Source organism: Notolepis coatsorum, assembly GCF_963971535.1.
Source record: "Notolepis coatsorum genome assembly, chromosome: 2".
Classification (NCBI taxonomy): Eukaryota; Metazoa; Chordata; class Actinopteri; order Aulopiformes; family Paralepididae; genus Notolepis; species Notolepis coatsorum.
The window spans coordinates 16219855-16245885 of record NC_140166.1 but is presented as its reverse complement, the minus strand read 5'-3'; the positions used below and the strand labels follow the sequence as shown (position 1 = coordinate 16245885).

The following is a 26031-nucleotide window of genomic DNA, read 5'->3' as shown; positions in this document are numbered from 1 at the left end:
TCTAGCATTGAGCGAGTCACTGAATATACTGTAAATATCTTGGTGTGTAGCTCGATGAGAAATTTACATTTAAATTCCATGTGGACAACCTCGCCTCCAGGTTGCAACAGACAATTGGCTTCCTATACAGAAACAGAACCAGCTTTAAATCCCTTAAATCCTTGGACTCTGTATAACACTCTGCCCTCAGATTCATCACTAATGATAGAACGACACTCATCACCTTGTCCTTTATGAGAAGGCTGGTTGGTCCTCGCTGATGGAGAGGCACAACGAACACTGGTGTTTATAAAATGTTAAGGCCCTGATAAGCTACTTCCTTATACTACATCATTATTGGAATGGAATTTTGGAACCTATATGGAACCCATTCTGAGAGTGGCTGGTCCCTCGAGCGGAACAGGGTAAATCTGCATTTTGCTATGATGCCCCTCTAGCTCATGGAATGAACTCCAACAGTCATTGAAGCTTGAGATTCTCCCCTCTGTTGCAGAGTTTAGGCAAAAAAGGCATATCAAATCACAACAATAAGACAAGTAAGGATAACAATCTATTAAAACTACAACTCTATTGACAATGGTTGGAGATCAAGGTTTTAACTCTGCGTGCACTCGATGATGTGACTGTAAATTAGAGAAACCTCAGTTGCCTTTCAAGTTTAAATAAAGGTTTGAATTTAATTGAATAATCAGATGTATCTTTCCTCACTGAGTGACAATGTGAAATTGTGAATAATGTCTAAAAGCAAGTGAATGCGAAGGCCGAAGGGTCTCCATGTTGTTTGCTAGGAGGCCCCAAGCCTTGTTCTTTAATTGGAACAAAGATGATAGTTCAGTGCATGGAGAACCGAGGACTAGACCTAATGTGCACTTGAGCAGTGAGTAGTGTATACCATTGTCTACTCCTGTACTCCAGTTGATAGATGTAATGACTTCAACGGCTGCTCTCCGACACGGTAGCGGACTCTCATAGGTTTGCGCCTCGAGGGGAGGAGCGCAACGGAGAGGTGGTGCCGCGCGGCGCGCGCGGCTCAGATGGTGCCGCGCGTCGAGATTGAAGATGTTTCGTGTAACTTTGAAAAAGCAAATCTGACACCATTTGCTGATGTGTTTGGAAATAGCACCAGCAGTTGTGTTGAACTGATTTTAGTTACTTCTTTTCTTCTTGGAAATCTTTTTGGATCGATTATTGGAACTTTTTTTCTGGACTTTCTGGAATCTTTGGTCGTCGAGGAGGAGGAACAAACGGACGGTTTGGAATAAAGACACAACGTGAAGATTAGATTCCTTGCCTTCTTGGGGATCTATAGACTGCAGGTCTGTGTGGCTCGCAACAGGTAAACCGGGTAATTATTGTTTTCAACAACAGACTACACTACGGGTCTTCTGGATGAATGACTATTTTAATTTGGAGTGAAAACTCCAACTTGGTGATGATGAGACATGTCATGAGAGCTTCCAACACTAAACCCAGACACATTTAAACATGTAACCCTTTAATGACTGTTTCAGAGAAGGGAGTCAAGATGCCGACGCCGCGGGGAGTCTTTCTACTCTGTCTCTGGCTGTGTCTGCGCATTAACAAGTGTCGGGGCTTCCCCAATAAACTCCCCGATCAACACGACCACATTATCGATCCGTTATTGGACTACGATCGGATGGACGAGGAGTTCGACAGCAGAAACGGGACCCATTGCGAGCCGTGCGAACCGGAGCTGTGTCCGGAGAACACGGGATGCCGCGCCGGGCTGGTGCTTGACTCCTGCGGCTGCTGTAAGGAGTGTGGCAACCTGGAGGGCCAAGCGTGCGACCCGGGGAAAAGGAACGTCTTCTACGGCTTGTGTGGGACCGGGCTCCGGTGCCAAGTGGACCCCGGTCATGGAGGAGGAGAGGAGGATGAGGAGGAGGGCGCAGACGAGCCGCTGTGTGTCTGCGAGGAGCAGGCGGTGTTGTGTGGTAGCGACGGCAAGACTTACATGAACAGCTGTCAGTTTAAAGAGGCATCGTTCTCTGACCCCAAACTGAAAATAAAAACCAAAGGACCATGTAAAACAGGTATCTATCTATCTATCTATCTATCTATCTATCTATCTATCTATCTATCTATCTATCTATCTATCTATCTATCTATCTATCTATCTATCTATCTATCTATCTATCTATCTATCTATCTATCTATCTATCTATCTATCTATCTATCTAGACATCTATCTATCTATCTAGACATCTAGACATCTATCTAGACATCAGTTACATGTGATATAATCCACAAATCCATAACCTGTAGGTGGAGAGACAGACTAACAGAGGAGAGAGCAGGGGAGTCATTCTTATTCTGTCATGGTACTAACTTTATTGAATCAAATAGTGAAATTAAACTATGAATTCCCCATTTTCCTGGGGACCACCAGGACCCCCCCCCCCCCCTTGGACCCCTGGGGGTCTTAGGACCCGACTTTGAGAACCACCAATATAGACTGTAGTCCTGTAGCCACCTGTACCTGTCTGTCTGTGTCTGTCTGTCTGTCTGGTTACACAGCTGTGATTACTTTCCAACACGGCACATGTTTTAACATGTTGACACAATACAGCGACGAGGTTGTGACACGAGACGTGTTCTGAACAGAGGAAACGTGTTCTGGTGGCAGGTGTGTGTCGCTGGGTTTTAAAAGTGAACAGAGAGAAGTCTGTTTGTCTAAACGCCACTGACAGATGTATGAGAATTAAAACATCACGTGATCCCGTTTTAAGAAGTGAAGGCTCCGGTGTGTTTAGAGCGCTATGTGCTAATGTGGCGTGGATAACAACGTTTTATTGATCCGTGGACAAGCGGCCAGTGTTTCGAGACAGAACCGATGTGTTTCAGGGAGGAAATAAGGCATTTAGATCAGTGTTGTGATGTCCAAGCCTTGGGTGGGGACCCAACACTGGCTTTATATTACTGCTACCCTTACCTTGCTATATATAGCTAACCCTGGCCTAAAGTTCCAAGGCGTCAAAGGGCGTTCAGAATGTTGGCTATGTTGATGACTCTAAATTTAAACCTGTCCTGGTAGCCAGGTTCATTAAAACATACTAGTACTCTTGTCATGTGGGGGGGGGGGGGGACCCAACCTGAGTAGATGTAGTCTCTTACACTGGGAGCCAGGTTCATTAAAACATATTCCTGTACTCTCTGTGGAATGAATGGGTGACATGATGAATGATGGCATTTATACAGCACTTTTCTTTATACAGCACTTGTAGAGGGTAGTTGGCCTCCTCCACCATCTCTGTGTAGAGGCCAGCCTTGGCCGGAGTGGGCCACCAAGTGTCAGTACACATACAATGGCTGGGAAGGATTGATATCAGCCAATTACAGAGAGGGATGATTAGGTGGCCTCGATGTCAAGAGGCCTGAATTTGGCCAGGAACGTTGGGGAAACCCCTAGTCTTTACCATAGACTCCTTGGGGACTCAAACCCACAACCTTCTGGTTATGGAGCCTGGAGCCCTACATGTCATGTAGTCACACTGCTGGAACCTCATGCCAGAAACAAGCCCACAGCTCAACAGTGCACTGGATAGATCCAAGCCTCCCCCCTCTTCACACAACCTGTGAATGTCACCAAGACATTGATGCTGCGCTGTGACTGCAGCACTGATGCAAGATACTGTATAGATGCAGGATGGATGACTGTTACCATGACTACCATTGTAGTACTAATGCTATTTCCATGGCTACCATGCACTGTAGTACTAATGCAGGATAGATGCAGGATGGAGGACACTACACACCACCAGTGTTGGCCAAATTACTCAGGAAGTGTAATTAGTTACTTATTATTGATTACTCCTTTAAAAAGTAATACAAATTACTTTACTTTGTATCAAAGAGTTTATGAAAATAAATTCCTAGGTGTAATAATAGACCTAGGAAACATGTTGGAAACCTCACATAAAACATGTCCAATCTAAACTCTCACGAAGCATTTCAGTCATGAGTAAAGTAAAGCACATTCTGGATAGAAAATCACTCTACATTCTCTACTGTTAACTAGTTTTACCATATTTAAATTACTGTGCTGAAGTCTGGGGAAACAATTATAAGTCTACACTACAACCACTTTTTATACTCCAAAAAAGGGCCATAAGGATAGTTCACATTGCAGGTTATCGTGATCACACTAACATTATTGTTTTTGGAGTCAAAGACATTGAAGTTAAATGATCTTGTGGAATTTAAAACGGCACAATTAATGTATAAAGCAAAAAGTCATGCACTTCCAAGAAACATTCAAGAATTGTTCTTTGATAGAGAGGGGGGTTATAATCTGAGGGGAGAACACAATTTAAAAGTGCTAAATGTACGCACTACCATGAGAAGACACTGCATCTCGATATGTGGAGTGAAACTGTGGAACTGTCTAAATGTGGTGCTAAAGCAATGTCCAAACATGAGACAATTCAAACTGATGTATAAGGAAATTATGAGGAAGGGACTTGATATTCACGGGTGTTTACATTTTTATTTTATTTCATTCATGTTTTACATATATAGTTTTTGTTTTTTTTGTTTTGCATATATATTTTTTTTTCTTCTTTTTTATGTTTTAAAATAGTACACTCATTTGAGTAGTGGAAAAGGGGTAGGATTAAATAAGTGTATACTTCTTCCTACTCCTTTTCGAACATGTAGATTGAGATGTTTTTTGCTTTTGTTATTGTTTGTTTGTATTCATTGCATGTTCGAAATAAAGATTTCAATTCAAAATTCAATTCAATTCAAAGTAATTAGTTACGTCACTAGTTACGTTACTCGCTACTTTCGCTTACCCCCCCAAAAAAGTTATGTACAACCTGTTTAGCTGTCCAGATGTCAGCTGTGGTGAAAACAAAGTCTACCTCTCACACTAAGGAGTGTGGCCTTCAGGTTAGCTTCCATCACTGTATATTCTCTCTCGAGGTAGCCAGCACACATCAAAATGGGGGCGAGTCAACTGTGGAAATAGGTAACATCTCCTCGATGATATACCCAGCGACGAACTTCTTCAGACCTCCTCCAATCACAGGTGGTGTTTGCCCTGATCTAAGATTCCGTTTCTGTTTTGTTTACATCCTTCACTGGCGCTGGTAGAGGCTTCCCTGTCAGCATCAAGTTTCACATTGTGTCAGAATGCTTCATCAAATTAGATGTCGTATTTTTCGTGGTTGCAAACCTTTTGCTCCCCCCCACGTAGTTTACAGCAGACAGCTATAGAACGCATAACGATACCTCTCTTGCTGCTTTTTGGCTAGTAGCCGAAGTGACTTCGCTCTGACCTACTCACGCACACACGTCATCTACCGAGGACCGCATATAAACAGGGGTGTAAAAAGTACCCAGAAATTGCACTTAAGTGAAAGTATGGGTAGTGGGTACCGTCTCAAAATCGTACTCAAGTTAAAGTCAGAGTATCTGGCTAAAAACACACTTGAGTAAAAGTAAAAAAGTTTCTACTTTTAAATGTACTTAAGTACTAAAAAGTTAAAGTAAAAACTTTTTTTCTGACTGTCTATTCTTCTGATAGCAGGTGTTTAATCAAAGATCCCCGCTTTCTAGTCTTGCACAACGACCAATCAGCATGGGTATGGGCGGGTTCATTTTCCATTGATGGGGATTTGATTGGCTGTTTTTAAATAAAGTGTGGCCGCAGGATTATTAATAACGTTAACGTTAGTTCAGCCAGAGAAACAAATATACTAATTAAAATAGTTGTACTTTGTACTTTGTAGGTCTGCATTTGAAATGTAAGGAGTAAAAAGTATGTATTTTTTCTCTGAAATGTAATTGAGTAAAAGTACAAGTATACAAACCTAATAATACTCAAGTAAAGTACAAATCCCCCAAAACAGTACTTAAGTATTGTGATGAAGTACAATTACTCAAGTACTTTACACCCCTGCGTATAAATGTAATCTAACGTTAGGAGGACAACAAAAACACATTGTAACGATGTAACGCAGTAACACAGCGTTACTTGAATTAGTTACTGTAATATAATTACTATTTTGGAAATTGTAAAGCCTTACTTTACTCATTACTGGGAAAGTAATACAATTACAACATGTTACTGGGAAAGTAATAACATGACACAACGTGTTACTGGGAAAGTAATAACATGACAACGTGTTACTGGGAAAGTAATAACCATGACAACGTGTTACTGGGAAAGTAATAACATGACAACGTGTTACTGGGAAAGTAATAACATGACACAACGTGTTACTGGGAAAGTAATAACATGACAACGTGTTACTGGGAAAGTAATAACATGACATAACGTGTTACTGGGAAAGTAATAACATGACAACGTGTTACTGGGAAAGTAATAACATGACAACGTGTTACTGGGAAAGTAATAACATGACACAACGTGTTACTGGGAAAGTAATAACATGACAACGTGTTACTGGGAAAGTAATAACATGACATAACGTGTTACTGGGAAAGTAATAACATGACATAACGTGTTACTGGGAAAGTAATAACATGACATAATGTATAACATATCATTTGTTTGAACAACTTACTGGAAAGGTCTGCGACCAATGACAGACTCTGCACGGTGATATTCCCACGCACGCACTGTAGTGGTGTAGCCTATCTGCATCATGCACCACTGACTGTGTGCTGAGAGGCAGTTGATCAAACCATTGTGAAGGAAATGCGGGGGGGGGGGGGTGTCGCAATCTCTGGAAACTTAAAAACTCGCTATTAAGTGTCTATAATTAGCACAAGTTCTTTCATTGAATTACATAGTTATGTTTACAGTGATATATTGGGGGGGACATATCATATCTTTCTCAGGATGTCCCCCGTGGGATTTCCGTGCCTGGTTGTGTGTGTGTATGTGTGTGCTCATGTGTGCTTGTGTGTGGAGAGTTAAGTGTTCAGTGTTCTGATGGCCTGGGGGAAGAAGCTGAGCCGTAGTCTCTCTGTTCTTGCTGCGTGTGTGCGTAGGCGCTTGCCTGACCGCAGCAGCTTGAACAGGCTGTTGTTGGGGTGGTGGGGTCTTTCATTATTCTGCAGGCTCTGGATTTGCGCCTCCTGTTATATAAGTCCTGCAGGGGTGGTAGTCCAATACATGTAGTACGCTCTGCTGAGCGCACCACTCTCTGTAGGGCCTTCCTGTCCTGGGCCGTGCTGTTTCCAAACCAGGCAGTGATGTTTCCAGTCAGAATGCTCTCTACAGCCCCGGAATAGAAGGAGTGGAGTATCTTCCCCGATACTCTGACCTTCCTTAACTCATTCAGCGCCAGCTATTAGACGGGTCCCGTTGTAGCAATGCCACGCTTTAAAAGATAGGAGTGCGTCACCTTGTTTGTAGAGCTATAACTATATTCTTTTATTTTTATTTTTTAAATCTTCTTTCCCCTCCTTTTTCCTCCGTTTTTCTCCCATCCCAATGTTAGTCGTTAAATGCCAATTCCCAATCCCCTTCCTGGTCGCTGCGCACTTACCCCCTACAGTCGGTCTGGGAGAGTGGAGGCTATCACATGCTTCCTCCGACACATGTGTAGCCAATCAACCGCTTCTTTTCACCTGGCAGCGCGGACTCTCACTGAGAGGGTGTAACGTGTGGAAGGATCACACTACCCTCCTTAGATCCTTTCCTCGCTGAGCAGGCGCCCCGACCGAACTGTAGGAGTCGCTGTTTACAATGACCAGGACCCACCCACAAGCTTTCCCACCCCTAACACTGCCAATTGTGTTAGTATGAACGACCAGCCAAGCTGGTAGCAATGCCGAGAGCTGGGCTCGAACCCAGCATCTCCTGCACTAGTGGCGAGCGCCTTGCCCACTGCGCCACTTAGCCGCGCTATAACTATATTCTATATTATAGCTATGGATACAATACTATGGCCCATTTGACATCAACTATCTATCGTTCAATATGTGAAAAAGAATAATCTTTTTCATCCATACGTTCCCGTGTTATACCGTGGTGAATATAAGTATAGTTTTAGAGTGGTCTGGGGTAATTCCCGAAAGGCTGTGTTATAGCCTCATACGTGAATCCTACTATAAGCGTTGCCGTTTCTTGCCTGGACACGCTACTATTCCCAAATAAAATCTATATAATAGGTATTAAGTTTCATCATGAATGCATGAAAGGGGGGGGGGGGGGGGGTCGTTTCAGATTATTTGATTGCCAGTAACGGCATTCGTATTGAACACTAAAAACTTTGATCAGCTCGATCGGTATAAAAGCATTGCACGATCAAGCCAGAATTGACGTCAGATAGTCCTTACCTGTGATCAGGAGTATTCCAAAAATAATATTCCAATTGTTTGATCGCCATCTGGTCCATCCGATGTCCATTTGGTCCACGACATAACCCACCACAACATATGGATCAGGAGCATTTGACGCGCTTCAATGCAACCGGGAGAACCGCTTGACTGGCCCGACCCAGAAAACTGCGCCCGGAGACATTTGACCATTGCACAGGCCAAGATATAAGGTTTCAAAGGGTGCTCGATACCGCCGTCTAGCTGGATGCGGCCGGTATTGCACTTTGGCGATCTCAGACTCATTCCCTATGGTAACACCAAGGTCCCTGGATGAATAATGAATAAAAATATTGAATAAAAGAATAAACGACCAAAACCCGAGATATCTCGGGTTCTAGTGTCCAACACATGGCGAGTTAACCCGACTTATCTCGGGTTTGGCAATTAAAGAGTTAATTGTCTCAGGTGATAGAGGCGCTGTTTCGCCTTTTTTACCACAGAGTCTATGTGTGTTGTCCATGTCAGGTGATGTGGACTCCCAACTTGTAGGGCTGGGCGATATGGCCTAAATATGATATCACGATATTTTCTGACCTTTCGGTGATACACGATACACATCACGATGTTTTTCCTTTTTTCCCCAAACAATTCATTATGAGGCTTACCAAGACAGTATTTGAGTTTGCAAGCGAACATTAAAGACAAAAGACTCATGCATTTAGCATTTTTATATTAGATTTAGATTATTGGATTCTTATATTATATATTTAGCATTTTAGCCTTTCGTTTTTTAGATTATATATTAGATTAGATTTAGATTATTAGATTACATATTGTAACTATTTATTTATTTACATGTATGTATACATTTATTATTTGAACGGCTTAAGGCTATATCTGTACTTGATGTTTGTTTGTTGTGTTGCATACTTGAAATAAACTTCAATCAAATCAAACCCCCCCTCTTAAAAACAAAAACCTGTGTTTAACCTAGCCATCTATAAAACATCATGCTAAAACTGAAACAAATGTCCTACTCCCCAAACATGACTCAGTTATCCAATAGTGCTGCTGCTTTTTATTTTGTTAAAATCTTTTAGTTAAGACTAAAAGACTACAATATATATGACTACAAGGGCCAGAAGCCGACTTCATGACGGCTTCCTGTCCTCGCATTCCATTTCCGGTTCTCTGGTTAACGTTACATTTTCAACAACAGATTGCTGCTAATTAAACACGTCATGGAAATCGGAGTAATGTTAACGTTATGTCGAGTTCATACGTGTAGTGTAGTATGAACTCGACATAACGTTAACATTACTCCGTGTCCACTGTTGCTGCCACTGTTGCGTCGCAGATGGATGGTACACTCTGTTAGCTCCGTAGCTAATCCGCTCATAGACTAACTTACCGATAGCAGTACCGTTAACGTCGGAGCTTACTCCTGGGTTTCAGGGGGCATCCCTAGCACCGAGCCACCGCCTCTCTGTCTCTGGCTAGGTGTGTGCGCTTGCGTGCATGTATGTGCGTGTAGATCAGGGGCGGGGCTAGGGGGTGGCTACTTGGGCTCAAGCCCCGAATGTATTCTGAAAAGCCCAGAATCTATTTAAAAAAAAAAAAAAAAAAAAAAAATTTACAATTCATCATTGTTACATGAAAATATGTTTGCACCAGATTTAGCAGAGGCTAATTTCCATCTGTGGTCTATCCAGCTGCTAACTGTATTTGAGTGAGTTAAGTCTTGGTGTTATGGTAGACTCAGACCTAAGCTTTAAATCACAATCAACAAGTTGACAAAAACTTAATTCTTCCACCTTAGAAACATAGCTAAAGTACGGCCATTTATAAATCAAAAGGACGCTGAAAACCAGATCCATGCCTTTATCTCAAGCCAACTCGACTACTTTTTACCGGCCTCCCGAAAAAATACGATGATAACTATTTTATTGCAATGCACTATTGCATTATTTTATTCTATTTTACTAACTATTTTATTGCACTGCACTATTTTACTTTGTATCAGTGAATCATAGACGCCTGGCCATAAGAGCATTCGGAGCATCTCTGCTCTCCCACTATTGAACTTGGGGGAGCAAAGGTATGATCTTGCTCCACCACTTTTTGATTATATGAAAAATATGATATACCCCCCCCCAATATATAAATCTAACCATAACTACTAGGGAGAGGAAAGCATTTAGCACTGCGCTTGTAAGTCTCATCTCAGCCGCGGCGGCCTCTAACGCGAGGGCAAAACATCACGATATCCACGATACGTTTAAAAAGTGTATCGTTAATGAACTGTACCCGATATTTATATAATATCGTCATATCGCCCAGCCCTCCCAAGTACTTAAAACTGCTCACCCTGTCCACGATAGCCCCATTTATCCACAGTGCCCCCTGCTGTATTCTCCAAAAATCCACGATCAGCTCCTAACTGTTTCCGACATGACATAACGTGTTACTGGGAAAGTAATAACATGACATAACGTGTTACTGGGAAAATAATAACATGACATGACGTATTACTGGGAAAGTAATAACATGACATAACGTCTTACTGCCCAATACTCCCCAGTCCCACCACCAGTGATGCTTGTGATGAAGAGGGTAGATTTCACTGTTGAAAGATGTCAATGTAAACATTCTCATGCCAAAATACCACTTACAGCAGCTTAAATTGGCCATCCCTGTGTCCTGAGTCTTCAGCCATTGTGTTGTGTATCTGGTGCTAGTGTCTGGCAGCCATTGTGTTGTGTATCTGGTGTGTGGTGTCTGTGTGTTGTGTATCTGGTGTGTGGTGTCTGTGTGTTGTGTATCTGGTGTGTGGTGTCTGTGTGTTGTGTATCTGGTGCTAGTGTCAGCCATTGAGCCCACGTAGCCCAAGCTTGGCTGCTACACATTGGTGGTGGAGGAGGTCATTTCCCTTCTACATTGTAAAGCACTGTGAGTGTCTAGAAAAGCACTATATAAATGTAATGATTCATTAATTCATTGCATTAATTGCCTTGTGTAGAAATAGACCCAACAGTATGGAATCAAGTTGGTAATTTCTTTTTCTCTACGCTTTGGTTGCAGCAAACTTTTATGATTGCTGATTACAAAAGCGTCTCTTGATTTGCACTGTAAGTTAGGGTGGAGTGTGATGTCTCTGCGGAGGTTAAGGGGTTAAGGGGGAGGAGCCTGTCTTCTGTACGTGTGTTCATAATGTGGCTCACTGTGACCAGAACAGCCTTCTGGCTGAAACTAAACACACGTAGATTGTTGGAGCAGATATTTTCTTTAGGCTAGACTGTTTCACTATGGACCCCCAACTCACACACACACACACACACACACACACACACACACACACACACACACACACACACACACACACACGCACACGCACACACACACACGCACACCCAAAATGCCATTCCACCCTGGGGCAGTGTGAGGCCAGTCTATAATTTCCCCCAAAGCTACTGCTCTCTTTCTCTCTCTCTAGAAAGGTTTATAGTCTCAGCCAGTCTGTGCCTCAGGAGAGGAAACCACTCGTAATCGCCCTGCTCTCTCACACGAACCTCAATTATCTCTCTCTCTCTCTCTCTCTCTCTCTCTCTCTCTCTCTCTCTCTCTCTCTCTCTCTCTCTCTCTCTCTCTCTCTCTCTCTCTCTCTCCTCTCTCTCTCTCTCTCTCTCTCTCCCTCTCTGTCTGTCTCTCTGTCTGTCTGTCTCTCTGTGTCTGTCTGTCTCTCTCTCTCTCTCCCCCTCTCTCTCTCCCCCTCTCCCCTAGTTCCTATAATAAAGGTGCCTCCTCAGAACCAGATGAACTCTACAGGCAGCAGCTTGGTGTTCCTGTGTGAGGTCTTTGCGTTCCCAATGGCGCTGGTGGAGTGGAGGAAGGAAGGACAGGATGTTATCCTGCCTGGAGATGACCCACACATCTCTATCCAGGTATTCAAGGAAATGCACTTATTCTCCAGAGTCAAACAAGAAATGTCTGTGCTTTCAGTAGAAAACGGTCCGCCTGCAAGGTAGCCTACGAAAGCAGATACAGACCAGCTAGCCTAACTTTTGTCCAAAAACACCTCTCTCTGGAGTTTTAAGCTAGTGGTCTATATCCGCTTCCATAACCACTTAGATAACACTCAGGAGCCGGGAATCGAACCAGGAACTTTCAGATTACCAGACGTCGCTCTCTATCCTCAGCAGGGGCGTTTTTAGGGTTAGAAAACATTGGGGGCTTCAGCCCGGGTGGGGGAAGGGGGGCCCCCCCCCCCTTTTTTTAACACAGAAATACACAATTTTAGAGTAATTAGAGATGAATACTGAAGATAGATAGATAGATAGATAGATAGATAGATAGATAGATAGATAGATAGATAGATAGATAGATAGATAGATAGATAGATAGATAGATAGATAGATAGATAGATAGATAGATAGATAGATAGATACTTTATTAATCCCCTTGGGGAAATTCAGGGTATCTCAGCTCACACAGTATACAGACATTGACCATTCTCATTCAGTTATTACACGTTATGTCTGCATCATGAATAAAAAATAAGCACATGATAAAATTCATTTAAATCATATCCATCAATATTAATAGGAGCGTGATTAGATAAAACGGGTGTATAAAACAGTGTATAAAACAGGTGTAAAAACAGGTGTGTGGGTCAGAGGTCAGGTCCCCCGCACTATATTGCGCTGTTGTACAGTCTGATGGCTGTGGGGACAAAGGACCTCCTGTGCCGCTCAGTCCGTGAGTGCAGGGAGATGAGCCGTCCACTGCGACTGCTGCTCTTCCCCACCAAGGTGTGGTGGAGAGGGTGGTTGGCATTGCCCATGATGGCCAGCAGCTTGCTCTGCGTGCGGCTCTCCACCACGGTCCCCAGTGGGTCCAGTCTCCTCCCCACCACTGAGCCAGCCTTCTTGACCAGCTTATCCAGCCGCCTGGCATCCCTGGCCGTGGTATTACCACCCCAACAGACAGCGGCGTAGAGGAGCACACTTGACACCACTGCCTGATAGAACATGAACAACATTTCCCCACACACATTAAAATACCTGAGCCTCCTAAGGAAGAACAGCCGGCTCTGTCTCTTCTTGAAGAACTAGAATCATTAGAGGTTCTCAAAGTGAGGTCCATGTCCATGAGAGGGATCTGGGCAGTCCCCATAGAAAATTCAAAGTTAACAGGACCAAATCATCTATTTCTTATTTATTTATTTAACCTTTATTTAGCCAGATAAAACATTGATTGAACAAGAGGCCCCAACAGGAGTACAAATATAGTATACATATATACACATATATATACATATATATATAATATATATATATACATATACTGTACATACATACACACATACACACATACACCAATAACAAAATAAAAACACAGTTAAGAATCATACACATAAGCAAATAAACAAACAAACAAACATATGCACAGCCTATGTACAAAAATAAATAAACAGTTAATCTCTAGTCTTTACAGTTTTCTTCAATTGCATAAACACTCAAATCAAAAGTATTACACAATTATCAAAACCTTACACTCAAGGAGCAAAACATAGGCCCAGATTTGCACCCCTATAAGCACAATGTCAGCCTCACACTTTTTGCAAAACAATACACACAGTGATTTGCAAAACACTAAACACACTTGCATTACATTAGACACAGAATGTCAAATTACCACACATATGAGCCAATTGGTTAAACACAGCCATCAGATGCACAAACACACCATTGCTTAATTGTAGATACACCAATCAGGTTTAAGCACTATACAAATGCAGCAGGTGAGTTCACCTGTCTTCAACCAAAATGGAAGGAGAGTGAAGTACTGTACACAGAGAACGTGAAATTATACAATACATTCACCAAACACTACACAAGACAACCAATGATGCAGACTGATGAAAATATACATTTTCCCAAATCAGTCAACATGTCAACATGGAGAATCACAACAAAAAATTCTCTTGCCAGATCCAGCTAGGCAAAGAGATAATGTCTAGTATTTTCTGTACTTTTTCAAAATTGTTTTTGTTTTACTGTAATTTTAACCTGTACTGGATACAGTATCTTATGTTTGTCTGATATTTGCTGAGCTTACAGTGTTATGCACATATAGTAGCATGAAAACTGGGACATGTTTTGTTGTGATTCTCCATGTTGAAATGTTGACTGATTTGGTTAAGAGAACATTTATATTTTCATCAGTCTGCATCATTGATTTGGGTATATGGAGAGATTTTTTTTTTCATCAGTCTGCATCATTGATTTGGGTATATGTAGATAAATAAATTATATTTGCATCAGTCTACAGCATTGGTCTTGTGTAGTGTTTGGTGAATTTATTGTATATGTGCACATTCTCTGCGTACTTCACTTACAGTACTCTAATCACTGAGAAGTAGAATTGCTAAATGTGTTTTAGGTTAAGCACAGCAGTGTGTGTAACTGGTTCAAACTGAATTAAGTCATATGAAACGTATGTTTCATATGGTAACAAAATGTAGTTTTTATAAATTAGTGTATGGTTTTGACAAGTGTTTAATTTAGCAAAGGATCTGAGGTGTTCTGATAATTGTGTGTGTGGTTGTGCTAATTGTGTGTTTTGAAACACCGGGCCCCGTTTTCAAAATCATGCTTAAAGGCCAACCTTCATGTTGTATTTTTGTTCAATAAACAATGTGGACTAGGCCAACGGTGACTTTCATGAAGAAGGGGAAAAAAGTATTGAAATTGACCCAGTTTTAGCGTTTTTATCAAAAATGTTGTCTGCCCAACACAATCACCACGCACGTGGATATTTTAATCAATGGTTCATAACGTGCGTGTGTAATCGAAATGATGTCGTCACAAGAGGTGCAGGGCACCAGGGGGCTCACCAGGGGGCGCTGAGAGTCACACACAGCTAGTGGCAGGCACTGAGAGCCTTGCTACTACTAGCCGAATGAAAATGTATCTGTTTCACCTAACAACACTATTGCTCCGTGATCATAGCCATCCATCTCTAAAGCTAACCACTATTTGTAAAAGCCACAACCACGTTACCATATTTGTAATAATGTAAATCATTGTGTCGTTGTACATATTGTGTACACCGTTATAAGCTAACATAGCTTAGCTTGGTAGCTATTGTGCTAACAACATATCCCGACGGTTGGTTCTCTCCTCTCTGTACACCCCCGTCCCCACTGGTACCCTGCCGGGGAGCCCATGGACGCGACAACGGCGGCAGCCGTAGGGTGCTCGAGCCCGCCGTAACGCTAGTGGTACACGATAGCTATGAGCTAACTAACGCTACGGCCGCCACTGTTGTCGCGTCCACAAGCTCCCCGGCAGGACACCCGGGAGGACGGGGGCACACAAAGAGGAGAGAACCACCCCAAATCGACAAGCCGGACACCGCGGTTGTTGTTAGCACAACAGTAGCCCACTGTGATGCACCGAGTGGGCCACCATTGATCAACATGCAGCGACGTGTAGCTTGCATGATGCGTGTGTAGTGCTTTGCCACACAGGTCTGAGAAGAGGACCTGCACATGATTTTACTCGTTCCCCAAACTCCTCTACATGCCCCGATCTCAAATGGTTCACGACAGTAGACATACGTTAGCCAGCGCCATATATCGAGTAGTACTATGACCCGGACGAGCATAACGCATACGTTTCCTGAAGTGACGTCACGGCCGTGCTAGCGTCTGATAAGCTTTTAGATTTGGCTCATTAATATGCACCTGTAGTGACGTCGGCGTTTGATAAGCTTTTTTGATTCGCGCGTGCATGTTATTCGTGCGTGGACCTTTTTAACTCTTTCGGAGTGGCATTTCCGGTGTCAAATGGAAAAAAAAAATAATGAAATTATATACCAATGATGTAAACTACCCATAATTGATCAGTAGGGTTTAACCTGGATGTTGGGCTTTAAGCAATCGGGAAAAAAACTGTATTGTGTGTTTCATTATATACATATGTTTCAGTGTTCTCATAAAAAAAAATGATTTTGGGGTCTTTTCCTGCCTTTGGTCCGCTTTGCATTCACATCTCAAATGAACCGCAGCAGGGTTCACTTGCAAGAGTGAATGAGCTTTCACACCACCCGAAACCAACCGGACTGTCCGAGGAAATGAACCAGGGTACGATTAAAGCTTATTATAGTTTATCACAGTATCATGAGCATGTCGTCAGTGGACACTGGACATGGGTATGGATGGCTCCAGGTGCTTCTGCGTTAAAGTGCACATCTAAAAGCACAGTGCAGGACACACTCAAAGGTTATCGCACCTCAGAGATGGCAGTGGACATGTATGACAGGACAAAGGCCATATGTAAGGGCCTTTGGATTGAGGAACATACTACCAGCCAAAGGAGGAAGCAGAAAAGGATGGACGAGTATGTAGTTGAGTCATCTTGTGGCACAAGCTCAGACCTCAGCTCAGGAGATCAGCTGAGACAGACAGAATGCTGCAAGAGCTTGAGAGCAGGTTCTCATGAGTTGGATAACAACTTATGAGAGGCATACAGGCATGTTATCCAGCCTCAGACCAGTTTCTCTCAGTGGAATTGCTGCAACCCCTCGCCACACATTACAATATCCAACTATTGCCAGAGGAGATCACAGTTGCAAAGTGTTTCCTGGTCAGGACAGGCAGAGATGCAGTCCCTATACTATCCAAAGTGTCTTTTCCCTCCTGGATGATAATAATAATAATAATAATAATAATAATAATAATAATAATAATAATAATAATAATAATAATAATAATAATAATAATAATAATAATAATAATAATAATAATAATAATAATAATAATAATAATAATAATGCATTTGATTTATAAGGCGCCTTTCAGGACACTAAAAAAAAAGTCCACAAATCGGTGAATGAAAAAATTATAGGATCAAATGAAAACTACTTACTAAAAATGGATGTTTAAAAGTACTAAAAACCAAAAAAAAATACCAAACACTAACAAACATTCAGCACAGACAATGGGGATGCTGAAATAAAAAAAAACAATTTTTTTTAAGGTCCGGGGCTAGGAGAAAAACATCCGGGGCTAAAGCCCCGGAAGCCCAGGGCTAACGACGCCACTGATCCTCAGCCACTTTAACATGTAGGCATGTTATGTCTGGGGCTGCATACATACACACAGTACCTGTACACTACAATGTCTATTTGCCTCACAACTTTAAAGGTGCTATAGATAACATTTAGCCACTAGATGTCGGAATAGAGCACCAGCATGTCATGTATCCAATCAGGTGCATTCTACGTGGGGAAATCGGAAGTAGGGAGGGGATACATGCACACATAAACAACAACATTCCTTTTGGACCCACACAAGTATTTTAATCAGTAATTTCTTGGAGGGAATAGCAATACTTTTATTCTGCACCGTTCGAAAAGCTCTGTGGATGTATTATTTCTTTGAAATGATTACTTTACATAATAATAATAATAATAATAATAATAATAATAATAATAATAATAATAATAATAATAATAATAATAATAATAATAATAATAATAATAATAATAATAATAATAATAATAATAAACTATATTTGTATAGCACCTTCCATACAGCAGTAAACAAAGACAGGCATAAAATTAGCACAAAATTGGCAAATCAAGAGCAATGCAAGTGCAGGCATAAAATAAGTATAAAACAAGCATACAAGTCAAGGTAAGGCATAGAACATTAAATCACATCGTTTTTCATATTAGGATCTAACCGGGAAACACATTTGTGTGTATATGTAGGCTATATAATGAATTATTAGCAGTAAGGCTGTCCCCAAAGCCTGTTTTTGGGATTCGAACTTCGTCAGGGTTTTTCGAACGAACGTTCGAACATTCTTTTTTAATTAAAAAAGAATTGTTCAAAAAATATTTCGATTTCTTTTTTTTAGATTTTCTTTTTCTTTTTTTTTTATAAATATCCTCAAACTAAATCCTCAATTTGAATAAAGTGATTAATCTGATTAAATGAAAAAAAATATATATATAATTATTATTAAAAAAAAAAGAAAAAAATTTAAATGTTGATTTAGAATTCGAATGCCAACGTAACGAACGAAGGTTAGAACGTTTGGGCTCAGCCCTAATTAGCAGGCGTTTCAGGTCTAAATGGGTTAATAGGCCTCTTTGTTTACGGTTTGATTATTATTGATACACATATTATAGACATTTAGATGTTTAGAGAGCTGTCTAGGTCTTTCTCATATATTCCGCCTTTTCCCCGCTCTAAGGTACAAAGTCAACTCAATAGTGTGGCAATGTCATCTATAGCACCTTTAAACTGTTTTTCTTACACGACTATCAGACCGGTTGCTACTAGTGCTTGTCTGTTACATCCAAAATTATGTAATCTTATTGGTCAGTTAATCTTACATTCTGTACAACTACTGTGAATGCAGAAGTAAAAAAACAAAATGGACTGAACTGCTGCCAACAAACCTACCATATGAAACAGTCACAGGTGGAACCTTGGGCAGGGTCAGAGGTCACTAGAGCACTGATTCTAATCATCTATCCTGTATAGAGGATTGGATCAAAGCCAGCAGTGAATGCCATCAATTTTAGAGCAGTGTTATATTACTCTGCTGCTGCACCAGGCTGCTGAGTGGCCTTTTATTCAAGCATAGTTTTAAGAGGACATCGACTGTGTTTTATGACTGTACAATATAATTTACTACCTTATAACACAATTGTGCTCTGTGTTCACTCACACAGTGTCTCCTGCCAACAGCTTAGGAAGCATTTTTAAAAGTCGGATGGGACCTGGCTGAATAGAATTTTCGGCGATCTTTTTTCGAATGGTTTGGCTATTCTAGCGAGTAAAAGGCTAAATACATGATGATGAAAAAATTGAAAATCACCTGCAGATATGTTCATGTTCATGTTGTTGTTCATGTTCACTGCTGATCTGATGTCAGTTTAGAGAGGACCCGCCCAGTCACTAATGGCCACTGGTATTTACCAGGACAGAGACCATGTTAAAATCCTTCACCATTATAAGTCTGTTTCTAAATGTACTGGTTGTACTGGGCAGCTCCTAGTGGTCAACAGTGTCAGACTGTGGTTGTACTGGGCAGCTCCTAGTGGTCAACAGTGTCAGACTGTGGTTGTACTGGGCAGCTCCTAGTGGTCAACAGTGTCAGACTGTGGTTGTACTCTTTCTCTGTCTCTCTGTCCCTCCCTCTCTGTCTATTTCTCTGTATCTCTGTCCCTCCCTCTCCGTCTATTTCTTGGTTTCTCTCTCTCTCTCTCCAGTCTAGAGGCGGTCCTCTGAAGTACGAGCTCTCCAGTTGGTTGCAGATTGAGGGGGCGGGGCCAGGGGATTCAGGGACCTATCGTTGTGTTGCCCGTAACAACCTGGGCTCTGTCTCCGCCTCTGCTGTGTTAGGCATTCTGGGACCAGGTAGCACAATGACACTATTTATCCAATAGAATAGAATACAATACAATACAATACAATACAATTTAGACTTATATAATACAATACAATGAAGCGTTTTTTACCCTCCCAACAATTTTCAGAATACATATTCTTCAACAGCTGTTTATCTGTCTGTCTGTCTGTCTGTCTGTCTGTCTGTCTGTCTGTCTGTCTGTCTGTCTGTCTGTCTGTCTGTCTGTCTGTCTGTCTGTCTGTCTGTCTGTCTGTCTGTCTGTCTGTCTGTCTGTCTGTCTGTCTGTCTGTCTATCTACAGAGGAACTGTCTTCCTATCTGAGGGAGAGTGTGTCAGAGATGAGGGAGTTGATGGAGTACAGCCACCCCAGAGAATACGAAGAGGATTATTACTAAAGACATATCAGGAAGTGGACTACAACGTCTCCCAGAGTCATTTGCCTTCAACCAATGTCACAGTTCCCATCTGCAGCCATTTTGTGGCAGACATTTCAGTATCACTCTGACGCCGAATCTCAATATCCAGACTAAGGACTTGCAGACTGAGCCGTTGCAGACTTGACTGATGTTTTTCAGAGTTCTCAAGTTCTGGAGTCCAAAAGGGTTTGAGGGTTCTGAATAGGAAGAGCGTATGGAACAGCCCTCCCCGGTCAATCAACGGAATCAACAACAGCTTTGTGCATCCTAACTATTCCCAAGTGAGTTTAGCTCCAGCATGACGAACTGCTGTGACCTCCGATATTGCGCTGTGATTGGCTTATACACTCTCCGTACTGGCTTCAGCCTCTCTACTGTTCATCAGTGTTGAGCTGTTAGCTAGAAGCTGTCTACAGAATGTTTGTTGAAATAGCTAACTAGCTACTCATTGTCTCAGCTCCATCATCAGTGCTCCGCTGACTGACCTCCCGTAAAACAGCAAGGAGTATGAAACTTGTAAAACAGGCAAAAAAAAGAAAACGAGGAATGTCCCTAGATATTGTCGTACATAAAAAATGTGGGAATGTTTTCATATTTTTAATGACTGATGTACTATTTCTTACTGTGGTAGGCCTGGGAACAACGTAGCTACCAGGGGCAACAACGCCCATGTTAGCTCCTCAGTCGGCACTGGTTGTTACTGGCTTGACAATCAGTAAAAGCACACAAACCCATCCACAGTTGGCGCTGTGAGGCCAGGCATCACGACATGTAAAGCCTAAATGTTTGCAGCTAAACTTGCTTTGGAAAAGTTAGGAGGCCAGCTGAGCAGCACAGTGGGAACTAAACTAGCTTGGGAACAGTTAGGAGGCCAGCTGAGCAGCACAGTGGGAACTAAACTAGCTTGGGAACAGTTAGGAGGCCAGCTGAGCAGCACAGTGGGAACTAAACTAGCTTGGGAACAGTTAGGAGGCCAGCTGAGCAGCACAGTTGGAACTAAACTAGCTTGGGAACAGTTAGGAGGCCAGCTGAGCAGCACAGCGGCAGCAACCTGAGACCTCGGATGTTATTATAATAATACATGAAATGGACAGAAAGAGACATAAAAGTGTGAATGTGGGTTTATAATAGACCCTGCATACCGTGAAACTTCATTTAAGTCCCCTTTACCTTTTATCTACACTATTTTGACTAATAAAGGCTGGTCTGGATTAGAAGCTGGGTCTAAATTAATGTTTTTCTTTGGTTACCACAGGTGTAGTTTTGTTTTTCTTTTCATCATCATTTGTGATCATATGTCAGAGCTGAGCAAAATTCTAATGACGTAGCGAGACATCTCCATTATCTCTCTCTCTCTCGTTCTCTATCTATCTATCTATCTATCTATCTATCTATCTATCTATCTATCTATCTATCTATCTATCTATCTATCTATCTATCTATCTATCTATTTATCTATCTATCTATCTATCTATCTATCTATCTATCTATCTATCTATCTATCTATCTATCTATCTATCTATCTATCTATCTATCTATCTATCTATCTATCTATCTATCTATCTATCTATCTCTCTCTCTCTCTCTCTCTCTCTCTCTCTCTCTCTCTCTCTCTCTCTCTCTCTACCCAGCTGATTTAGCTTGATGTCCAACTTAGTAGCTCCTCTTAACCCCCTTCCCCCGTAGTAGCAATTCTTGTAAAAGCGCAATTCCATGCAATTGTCAGCCTCACCATGAAAAAATTTAAATAACATGATCATAACCAAACCAATTTCAAATGTATCATCAAGGTCTATATTTTGAAGTACAAAATAGATTTGATCGTAATATTTATGAGAATGCATGTTTTTTCACACTACAGGAGGAGACACAATGATGTAAAAAAAATAATTTCCTAATTTCCTAAACCTAATTGTATGACTTTCTGAATGGCCAGAATGGCAAAAAAAAAATCAAGAGATATTTTTCTAACCTCACCTTTGGTCATGAAGGTCTGTTGTATCAATATGTGAATCAATTATGTACTTTGTGTCTTTCTATTGGCAGGTGAAGCATGCTGTTATAATGCCCCTTTATGGGACAGCGAATGTAACATCCATAACGTTTTCCAGGAAAAGTTGTCATAAAACATGCATCTGGAATGCAATGTCAACCAAACTTCCTAAGCAAAGCTAACTTTTATAAAGATGACATATTAGCAACAATTAGTCATTCTGGTCTTATTTTTTGTATTCTTTACAAGTGTTATGGATGTTACCGTGACGGATGTTACATTGCGAGTGACGGATGTTACATTGCGAATGTGTGTTGTTAAGTCCGATTATGACCCCTTTGTTTGATTTAAATCAGAAGTATTTTATGACTCCTTGTTTGATTAAAATCCAACATATTTCCAGACACAACTTTTTCACACATTGTTGGTCTAGGCAAAGCAGTGTCCACGTTAGCCTACTGCTAATCGGCTGCTGTCGACCATCTCCCCCTCGCGTCTGCTCAGCCTACATGTGTATTTGTTATTGTTTTGCCGAGTATTGTGACAAGAAACCCACCCCAAAAAACACAGAAACCCCAAATGAAACCAAACAGAAAGTAAATTAGTATTATTCCAGGGACGACATTTCAAGACAGGCCCCAGGAATGAAGGATGCAGTGACCATAAGAGAAGGAGTCAAGCAGAGGGTTCAGAAACGCCACATGTCCATGTCCCTTATGGAGGCTTACCGCTGTTTTAAGGAGGACAATCCCGACATTGTAATTGGCAAATCCAAGTTTGCTGAACTCCGGCCACCTCATGTCTGTCTCTGTTCAGAAACGCCAAGGAACATGTGTCTGTGTAGGTACCATGAAAACACTACCCTTCTCCTGGAATGTGTGCAGCGCCATGTTCCTCGCAAAGTCTTTAAGAGCTCGACAGAATTAGTCAGTTCCGTGGTTTGCAGCACTGATGAGCCACAATGCATGCTGAACACTTGCCAGGAGTGCAGAGATGCAAAACTGTTCCGGAACAGTATTGTGGACCACATACCAGATGAGGATAAACAACTGAAGACCACCTGGTATGCCTGGGAGACGGTCGGTGGAGTGCAAATGAAGGTCCAGAAGACTGGGGTACTAGGAGATGTACTTCGTCTTCTCACAAGCAGTGCACCACAATTTCTGAAGCACTGCTTCATAAAAAGAAAACAAAGTGCTGCGTTTGAGGAGAAGAAGGCGACCACCCAAGCAGATGGAGATTCTGTGGTTCTGCAAGTGGACTTCGCAGAGAACTACACGGCGGCGTACCAGGATGAGATCCAGTCTGCCCACTGGAATCAGAAGCAGATCTCCATCTTCACCTCCGTTGCCTGGTCTGACGCCGATCCCTTGTCCTATGTGGTGGTGAGTGACAGCCTGGACCATGACAAGAAGGCTGTGGCAACCTTTATGGGAAAGATTGTAGAAAACATCAGGAGAAAACATCCCCACATGACACAGTTCAAAAAAAAAATGTGTGGGCCTTTTTATCGTCAAGTTTCCGGGAAATGTTCCCCAACCTCCACGTTGAGTGGCACTTTTTTGCCACCAGCCATGGCAAGGGAGCCGTTGACGGAGTAGGAGGCACGGTCAAGCGAGCAGTCAGCATAGCCGTGGTCAGCAGACAGGCGGGAGTTGTCAACACTGCTGCCGACTTTGCCAGAGTCGCTGGGCAGAGGTGCCCAAACATATCTGTTGACGAGGTGATACCTGAGGCGATCAAGAGCTTCAGTGAGAAACAGGAGCTGGAGGCCAAGTGGGCAGATGTCCCCACCCTTCATGGCACACAGGGAGTGCATCACATCGCGGTTGTATCATGGGGGAAGATCAAACACAAGCTGTACTCCACCGCTGATACATCATACCATCACACTTTTCTCTCCTCCTCTGAATTGGCCAGACCACCTGTCTCCTCTGACAAGACCACCTCTCTTGTCAACAGCCAGACCCCCAGCTGTCTCGTGCACACAAGCCAGTAGTCACATTGAGGAGGCCAGACGTCCACCACCTGTATCCTCTGACGAGGTCGACTGTCACCCACCTACCATCAAGACAGGGGATTGTCTCCTCGTTGAGTTTGAGACAACAAACAAAACAAACAGGCAATTTGTAGGATTGGTCACACAGCAAGACAACACAGGGGCTGAAATTCAATTTCTCCGAAAAAATTACAAATCGGGCCTGGTCTTTGCACTTCCAACCAAAGAGGACAAGTCCTGGGTCAGTTTTGATCAGATTCGTGAACACCTCAATCCTCACATGGTTAAAAGAGGGAGATACCATTTCTCTGAACCAGTCCAGGCAGAGTGAATTGGACTTGATTTTTTATAACTTTCTTTTTCATGGTGAGGTTCACAGGAATTGCTCCAAAACTCATTTTCTGATTTAACCGATAATAATATTGCTGTTCTGGCCAATACCGATATTTACCAATGTCGATATCTCTGTATAGAAAACACTTTTTATGTTAATCAAATAAAGAGCTATTTTCCAAAAACTTTTTGTAATTTATTTTCAGAAATGACTGATATTTTGAAACAATTTAAGACCAAAAATATATATATATATATTATTATTTTTTTTTGTGTGATTTTTGTGGTGTCACAGTATGATGTAATAATAGAACATTCTAGAACATTTGTGATGTCACAGTATGATGTCATAATCAAACATTCTAGAACATTTGTGATGTCACAGTAACATTACTTCCGGTCCACTTCCTGTTTGAGTGCAAAACCGGAAGTACCATTTCCTGAAAGTTTTTCAGACTACAACATGAATCCAGACTGGTTTGACCCTCAAAATGGTCCACCGAAGTCAAACACATGTGGGTAAAGCCCTATTTTTGATAGTGTTTTTTGTCTATTTCAGACGTGTAACATCCATAACGCAAAAATGTAACATCCATAACGGCACTTTTTTGTGATTCATTCCTTGAGAGGAAATGCCAGGTTTTCCTGAATGTGCTTTTTGGGTACCTCAAACCCTTCCATACAAAGTGATAGTAAACATGTTATTCTTTGAAAAAGATATTCACAGAGTTTTCATCATGTGTTCAGTGAGTCCAAAAAGCTTGTCCATTTCCATAACATCTATAACGCTGTGTATTTTGTCACCTATCTCAAAATCCAAAAGGTAAAATGATTTTTTACTGCAGGTTCATCTTTATCTCAATAAGTGTAACTAAAATGTGTAAATTATACTTCCAATTCAAATCGATGCCTTGTCAATGTTAAGTTAAGTTTCCAATTTTCTCTCTGAATGTAACATAACGCTGGAATTGCCCAAAACTGACTGAAACTTCCTGAGAACATTGGACCTCATGATCAAACATGAACAAGAAGTTCGTACGAACAAATTTACAAAAATCCTCCTCCGGATGCCTGAACGTGTGAAAAGGTCTTCGTAAGTGGCCAAAATGATTGCAGCTGGCTTCCCATGAATGAAGAACGTCACTCATTCTTAAACTGGAAGCGCATTCTCGTACACCTGAATTTGCATACAGAAACGCCCCGCCAGCTCCTTATAAGGAGAGGCTAAACATTGCACCTCCCGTTGTGCTTACCCTCTGTGAGGACTGTGTGCACATGACCTGTGACCTACATGACCTATGACGAGTCCAGAGGCAACGCGAAAGCAATTTGCGACTGATCAAAATGAGATTAGATTAGATTCAAATGTTGTCATCATACAGCACAACAAAATTAAGTTTGGCGTCCAACCAGAGTACAAATGTAACAGTAAAGTGCAGTAGTAACATACAATGTTTTGGGCTTAATTTGGGAGAAATCATTGGTGATTGCGTTCACGTCGATTCTACAGACATCCTCGGAATTAAATAATTATAATAATAATTATAAATACGACAATATTTGTATCATTAACAATTACGTTTTACATTTATAGTCATGACTCAA

General features: G+C 41.7%; 1 protein-coding gene across 2 annotated transcripts; it reads left to right on the top strand.

Annotated features, from left to right (window-relative positions):
• The first annotated feature begins 1050 nt into the window (after positions 1-1050).
• kazald3 (Kazal-type serine peptidase inhibitor domain 3) lies at positions 1051-24602 on the top strand. Of its 2 annotated transcripts, none has more exons than XM_084307540.1 (5): positions 1051-1336; positions 1512-2054; positions 12037-12197; positions 19546-19693; positions 19986-24602. In XM_084307540.1, the coding sequence occupies exons 2-5, from the start codon at positions 1526-1528 to the stop codon at positions 20078-20080; spliced, it is 933 nt and encodes a 310-aa protein (XP_084163666.1). In that variant the 5' UTR covers positions 1051-1336; positions 1512-1525; the 3' UTR covers positions 20081-24602. The 2 variants fall into 2 exon arrangements, with proteins under 2 accessions (XP_084163666.1, XP_084163667.1); XM_084307541.1 differs by having other exon boundaries at positions 1051-1345.
• Positions 24603-26031: the final 1429 nt, after the last annotated feature.